Source organism: Cibotium barometz, chromosome 9, assembly GCF_041138505.1.
Source record: "Cibotium barometz isolate CiBa-2024 chromosome 9, ASM4113850v1, whole genome shotgun sequence".
In the NCBI taxonomy this organism is placed as follows: domain Eukaryota; kingdom Viridiplantae; phylum Streptophyta; class Polypodiopsida; order Cyatheales; family Cibotiaceae; genus Cibotium; species Cibotium barometz.
The window spans coordinates 44,117,533-44,124,805 of record NC_141054.1 but is presented as its reverse complement, the minus strand read 5'-3'; the positions used below and the strand labels follow the sequence as shown (position 1 = coordinate 44,124,805).

The 7,273-nt window shown below is 42.9% G+C and overlaps 1 protein-coding gene across 1 annotated transcript; it reads left to right on the top strand.

The window, feature by feature from the left end:
* The first annotated feature begins 365 nt into the window (after positions 1-365).
* LOC147635610 (26S proteasome non-ATPase regulatory subunit 1 homolog A-like) lies at positions 366-7,065 on the top strand. Its single transcript, XM_086802979.1, has 14 exons — positions 366-671; positions 2,067-2,130; positions 2,225-2,330; positions 2,411-2,522; positions 2,618-2,786; positions 2,892-3,026; positions 3,104-3,477; positions 3,562-3,697; positions 3,903-4,151; positions 4,241-4,461; positions 4,569-4,827; positions 4,942-5,174; positions 5,334-5,868; positions 6,381-7,065. Exons 1-14 carry the CDS (start codon positions 526-528, stop codon positions 6,699-6,701), a joined length of 3,060 nt encoding a protein of 1,019 aa, XP_086659105.1. The 5' UTR covers positions 366-525; the 3' UTR covers positions 6,702-7,065.
* Positions 7,066-7,273: the final 208 nt, after the last annotated feature.

Below are 7,273 nucleotides of genomic sequence, written 5' to 3'. Positions count from 1 at the left end.
AACAACGACAACTCTAAGCTTCTCCCTTTCCAAGTGATCATGTTAATAAAAAATTGAATGAGGATTGAGAAATAAATGTTTTAAATCTGTCATGAGCTTGAGTGCACTTGAAGCCAAAAAAAACAAAAAAGAAAAAAACCAAAGCAAAAAAGGCAAGCAAGTAATCACTTATTTTTTTAAAGAAAGTCGATATTTTTTTAAATACATATTTTTTGCTTTTTCAAAATGCTAACGTGTACCCCATAACAGGCCAAAAATTTAGCTCAATTTTTTTTTTTGCCTTGCCTTGATTGTCAGGGTAAAATTATTTGGCAATTTATTTAGTTACTATAGCACTTATTTTTTAGTCATCAGCCCACTTTCTTTTTAGTATTCCCCTTCTCTTCCTTCTCCCCCTTATTAACTCAATTAAATTGGAAGGTGCTTTGCCATTTTCATAAGCTTTCTTTCTCTTCTTCTTTTTCGTGGAGAAGGGGGTTCCACATACACGCACAGGGAGAGCGTGTGCTTGGTTTTCCAACAGTCATGGCGACCGCGCTCGTGTCCACCGCCAGCGGCCTTCTGGCCATGTTGCAGGAGCCACACCCGGCCCTCAAGATGCACGCCCTCACCAACATCAACACCTTCGTCGACTACTTCTGGCCGGAAATCTCAACCGACATATCCAGCTTGTAAGATTTCTCTGATAAGCTTTAAACCACACCCCCGCCCCCTTCCCGGTACCTTTCCAAGCAGGCTTCATGTTGTATTTGTGATCGCCGCAGCCAGATCCTTGGTCTGTAGTGCTTTCCCAGCTAGATTTCTTTGTAGAAACAGGTCTTTTGATTATTTCTGTGGTTCTTGAGCATCCATGTGATGGGCCTGTGTGAGCGTTTTCATTTCAAATCACAGAAATTACTCCCAGGACTTTAAGTGACATATCTGCCATGTCCGTGTCCTTTCTTAAATCATTTTCCCTTAAAAATTTGCACATTTCCCCTCACCTGTAGGCACATGTTAACAGTAATGTTAAATATAATTGCCCTCGTTTCATCATGACATCTAACAAATAATCAGTGTATGGTAGGACCGTTTGACGATGTGTATGAGTGCCAAATTGATGGTGGTTCGGAGTTGACTACGCTGAGATCTTTGGCTTGATTCATATTTGTATTTTTGTAGACTTGCTGAGAATTCAAAGAACGTTGACCAACAAATGATCATTTATAGTATCTCCATTGCTTTATAAGTTTTGTGGAGGTGTTGATATTATGTAATGGTTGGCTTATTAGCAGTCAATAGTTGGGACCAGGGTAGAGAAGGAACGCGGGCACGGGCGCCGGGGTGGGGGGGTTGGGGTGGGTGGTTCTCATAGGTTTTTTGGAGGGTAATGCCATCACATATAAGCTTCTGAAGTGATATTATGGTATTTGTACTTGGGTTCAATATGCTACACGAAGCCGTTAGGAGAAACATAACATAATGGCATCACATATAGCTCTTTGGGTGACATTATGGTGTTTGTACTTGGGGTCAATATGTTGCATGAAGCTTGCAGGAAATGTCATCACATATAGCTCATGGGGTGACATTATGGTGTTTGTACCTGGGGTCAATATGTTACATGCCCCAGGTGTATGCAAGCCCTCAGGAGAATCATAACAGAGAGTAAGCGCTTATGGTTAAGAACCTATGTAATTCTGTATTTGGCACCCTTTGGAGAACATGAAGAATGAGATTGCGAGCACATGTAATGAAATAACTACCCTGCCTGATTCTATAGAACCTGCAGCCAAGGTCCTGAAATTGACGCTACAAGAGGTATGAGAGTGCAACCCTTTTGGAGCATTGCTATCTCAGCCCATAAATAGTATGTCTTTGTCATCAAATCCATTCCATGTTGGATTTTGCACTAAGGAATACACAAAACTTCATATGATTAAGTCTTCACAGCCTGTTTTTGTCAATGATAAGTTGTAGACTAAACCACCGTGTGTGGAGTTGTCTAACCCTGTTTGCTGGGCAGAGGAGAGGCATAGTTTGTTGAAAAGCTTTTAATTTTCTTTATGCTCTACGTTTTTTGGCAGGGAGAGCTTGTATGAAGATGACACTTTTGATCAACGACAGTTGGCAGCCTTAGTCGTGTCAAAGGTAAGAACATGACTTTTTTCACCTGGGGTAAAGCCATGATCTTTTCATGCCAAAAGTTGATGTAGGAATGGCTCTGTGCATGCTTTTTCTGTAGGTTTTCTATTATCTCGGAGAGCCAAACGAATCACTTCTATATGCTTTACGGGCTCAGACCTTGTTTGATGTCTCAGAGTACTCAGATTATGCTCACACACTCCTTGGTAAATATATCATTTTTAAAGCTCTGATTCATTTTTGCCTCTGTTTTCTTATTCTCTTTTCTTTTCAACGCCTCATGCAGCTAAAGCCATAGATGAATATGCCTCTCTGCGAACCAGAGCTGCAGAGTCTAATGACTCGTCCGCTGTTGTGGATCCAAGGCTAGAAGCAATAGTGGAACGGATGCTTGAGAAGTATGTCCAGTTTCTCTGCTTCTGCCTCCTAGATGGAGTTACTGGCTTGAGTCTGGTTGGGTGAACTTGTTCTGACTGTTGGCTCTTATCTCCAGATGCATAACAGATGGAAAATTTCAACAAGCCCTTGGTATTGCATTGGAGTGTCGGAGATTGGATAAGCTGGAGGAGTCTATCTTGAGAAGTGATAATGTCATGGGAATGCTGACCTACTGCTTGAACATCTCACAGACATTTGTGAATAGGAGAGAGTATCGACATGAGGTACTTTGGCTATCTTGTCTCCATCTCTGCTTTTAACCTTTATTGGACTTCAAGCAATAACATGCCTTCTTGCTTTGTGGTTTCTATCATTGGTATGCTTAACAGGTCCTTAAGCTTTTGGTGCAAATCTATCAGAGTCTACAGTCACCTGATTATCTGAGTATCAGCCAGTGCCTTATGTTCCTTGATGATCCTGGAACTGTAGCATCCATTCTTGAGATACTTTTGAAAGGAGACAAGGTGAGCTTTTAGGTCTTGCAGTAAGTGCAATAGCTTCTCCCGTGAGCTTGCTACTTATATTTTCTCGTGGTTGGCAGGAAGCTGCCCTGTTGGGTTATCAAGTGGCATTTGATTTGTATGAGAATGAAAGACAGCCTTTTCTCCTGAAGGTCAGGGATCTACTCCCTGAACCCAGAGTTTCCCCCCCTACTGAAGTGCATGAAGGGGACACCAATGCGTTGCAAGCACCTGAGAATGGTAGTGCTGTCTCAGACCATACTCCAACTTCAATGGATACTACAGAGGATACGAATCAACCTTCTGAAGGAAGTGCTGTTAGACATCATGACAGTTCTAGTAGCAATGATGAAGAAACTCTGAAGTATGCAGAGAGGCTTGCGAAGCTAAAGAAGATTCTAACAGGAGAAACGCCTATACATTTGACTCTGCAGTTTTTGTATGGTCATAATAGGTAATTGTAAATTTTACCTATTTCAAAGCTTTTTAAAAGCAACATGGAACTAGTTTGATTCTAATTTGTTGTGTTTTTGTGTAGGTCTGATATCTTAATCTTGAAAACCATAAAGCAGTCAGTAGAATTGAGGAACAGTGTCTGCCACAGTGCCACCATTTATGCCAATGCTCTCATGCATGCAGGAACAACCGTAGACACCTTTTTACGAGAGAATCTGGTGAGAGGCATGGGTAACTTCTTCCAACTCAGTTTGAGATGTGTTGAGTGAACATGTTGAACTTCTGGATATGGCATTAGTTGAAAATTTACAGTTAGCTGCATATCTTGTTTATGTATATGTGAACTCAGGAATCCTGAATCCTTTCTAACTGAACTCAGTAATTAGGGGTTGCTTATTGGTATATCAACTTGGGTGTTGACAGGACTGGTTAAGCCGTGCTACCAATTGGGCAAAGTTTAGTGCCACTGCTGGATTAGGCGTGATACACAGGGGCCATCTGCAACAAGGGCGCTCATTAATGGCCCCCTATTTGCCTCAAAATGGAGCAACAAGTGGAGGCAGTCCTTATTCAGAAGGGGGCGCATTGTATGCCCTGGGTCTGATACATGCAAATCATGGAGAGGGGATCAAGCAGTTTCTGATTGATAGTCTAAAAAGTACCACCAATGAAGTAAGCTGGTAGCTCTGTCTTTAAGAATATGGTCATACTTTGATACTGCTGTGACTTTCAAGAACTGTGAATCTGTTTAATTTTGGCAGGTTATACAACATGGAGCTTGCCTAGGTTTGGGTCTTGCTGCACTTGGAACAGCAGATGAAGATATCTATGATGAACTTAAGGGTGTGCTCTATACCGATATTGCCGTAGCTGGTGAAGCAGCGGGAATAAGCATGGGTCTACTTATGGTTGGGACTGCAAGCGAGAAGGCAGGCGAGATGCTTGCATATGCCCATGACACCCAGCACGAGAAGATCATCAGGTGAATCCAGCATTTCCATAGGTGTAATGTTAGCTTTGTTTGAGTCATAGTCTACATCTTGGCAACCATGGATTACTGTTATTTATGGTGCTGGTTCTGGTTTGCAGGGGTCTGGCATTGGGTATAGCCCTCATAGTGTATGGGAGAGAAGAGGAAGCAGATACACTGATTGAACAAATGACACGGGATCAGGATCCCATTTTGCGATATGGAGGCATGTATGCTTTGGCCCTTGCATACAGAGGAACTGCCAACAACAAGGCTATCCGACGTCTCCTCCATTTTGCGGTCTCAGATGTCAGCAATGATGTACGGAGAACAGCAGTGTTAGCCCTTGGTTTCGTACTTTACTCTGAACCCGAGCAGGTGAAAACTTAACTGCACATAGCTCCATAGCTCATGGATTATAAATTTGTGGGTGATCAATGTTTGGTTGTCTTAATCATGTCAACATCTCTGTCCTCTTTTGTGCTGATACAGACACCTCGAATTGTTTCTCTGCTTTCTGAGTCGTACAATGCCCATGTTAGATATGGAGCGGCACTAGCAGTGGGAATTTCGTGTGCTGGCACAGCATCAGCTGAAGCGATCTCTCTGCTGGAGCCTCTCACATCAGATGTGGTTGATTTTGTTAGACAAGGGGCCCTGATTGCAATGGCAATGGTGCTCATCCAAACCACAGAAGCTCGAGAACCTCGTGTGGGTAGTTTTCGGTAAGCTACAACTCTTGTTGTATGGCTAACCTGTCAAGACTATTATGCACTGATTGCGAACGTTTTACTTTCTTCATTCTTTGTTTTGACTCCTGGGATTTATGATATAAACTGTGATCTGCTTCCACACAAGCCTTAAATTTTGTTATTAATCTGCAGGCGCCAATTAGAGAAAATTATTCTAGACAAGCATGAAGACACGATGAGTAAAATGGGTGCCATTTTGGCCACTGGAATCCTGGATGCTGGGGGCCGCAATGTAACAATTGCTTTACAGTCTAGAACCAAACATGATCGCATAACTGCAGTTATTGGAATGGCAGTTTTCAGCCAGTTTTGGTATTGGTACCCTTTGATCTACTTTGCAAGCCTCTCGTTTGCTCCCACAGCTTTTATTGGGCTAAATCATGATCTCAATATGCCCAAGTTTGGTTTCCTCTCTGACACTAAGCCCTCTATGTTTGGATATCCACCACCGACAGCCCCACCTGTAGCTACTTCAGCAATCAAGTTACCTACTGCTGTTTTATCCACATCTGCCCGTGCAAAGGCCAGAGCCAAGAAAGAAGCTGAATTGAAACAAGCCGCAGAGAAAGCTGTTTCTGAAGAGAGCCCCCAGCCCTTGCAAGCAAATGGAGCTTTGAAAAATTCCAAAGCTAGCAAGGATGAAGGGAAAGATGTCGATGCAATGCAGGTATGTCTGATATTGAGCTGTAAATTTGGAAGATGGGAACTAGGCACATTGTACGACACTTGTTTGTTTGCTGGTGATGCGTACTTAGTTGTCGCTAAGGTTGGCTACACAGTAAGGGCACTTATTACGCCTGCGCATAACATGGGCAGGCTTTAGTGGAGGACTAAAAAAGTTCCAGGTCAGAGTGCAGGTCCCCAGGTCCCACACAGTCTCTGTTTTCTCCAGCAAATTGAAAATTGCCTGTGAGCAGCTGACAAGAGGAAAAACTGATTGGTTGGAGACTGCAGGCGACGTTGGGTCCCTCCTTGATGGGCACAATGTGGAAGTCCAATCATGATTGAGCAGGGGGAGGGAATGCATTTTCCTGTGTGTTGGCTGGCCACAGTGGGCACTCTTCTGGCTGTGTGTAACCAACCTAAGGATGCTGTATACTCTAAATACCTAAGTGCAGACTGCAGTTAATGAAATACGTATCTTGTTAAAACTCACGTGGTATGCATATGTATGTGCAGGTTGATTCTTCAGCAGAGAGAAAATCTGAGGTAGACCAACCGTGTGGGGAAGTGCTATATAATCCTGCACGGGTGGTACCTGCCCAAGAGAAGTATATCAAGTTCCCTGAAGGGTCCAGATATGTGCCGTTGAAGTCTGCTCCTTCTGGCTTTGTCATGCTGAAGGATCTGGACCCATCAGAGCCAGAGATCCTGGTCTCAACAGATGCACCAGCTTCTTCAGCTCCGGGCAGCACCTCGAGTGCACAGGCAGGCCAATCAAATATGATAGGGGATGAAGCTGAGCCTCAACCTCCTCAACCATTTGAGTATGTATCATGATTGAACGGGAAGTGTGTTGGCCCTTTTTAGAGTGAAGGTTTTTACAATGAGGCTTTTTGTGTTGTTTTTATATGTGGGTCCTTGGAAGTCCTAACATGCAGTTTTGCTGTGAACTGGTGGTTATGAGTGCTGTTTTGCTTTGATACATCTTAAGACTGAGTTGCATCTTCATAGAACAGAATGCTGAAGTTGCATCTTTAAAGGTCAATGAGCTTGCCCCAATGCGAAGGGAGTCGGGAATCATTTCATGGGGCAACTGATATACTCTCAAGCCTCTATGAAATGAGTCATTTTTCGAATGGTCCTTTACTAAATTCAAATGTAAAACATTCAATTGCAAAAAACTTGCTACCAGTTCATGATTCTTGTGATTGTTTGACATGTGGATGCTTTACTGGAGATCATTGTCCCTGTAACTGACTGGTGCTAATGGTATTGTGTGCTTTCCAACCTTTGCATAGCATTAAAACAGAGTGATTTTTTCTAATGCAACCTTCCAATCATCACATTAAACAAAGTAATTGCTGTTATGCCACACTGTCATCACCACCATCATGCTAGCACGGGTTTTT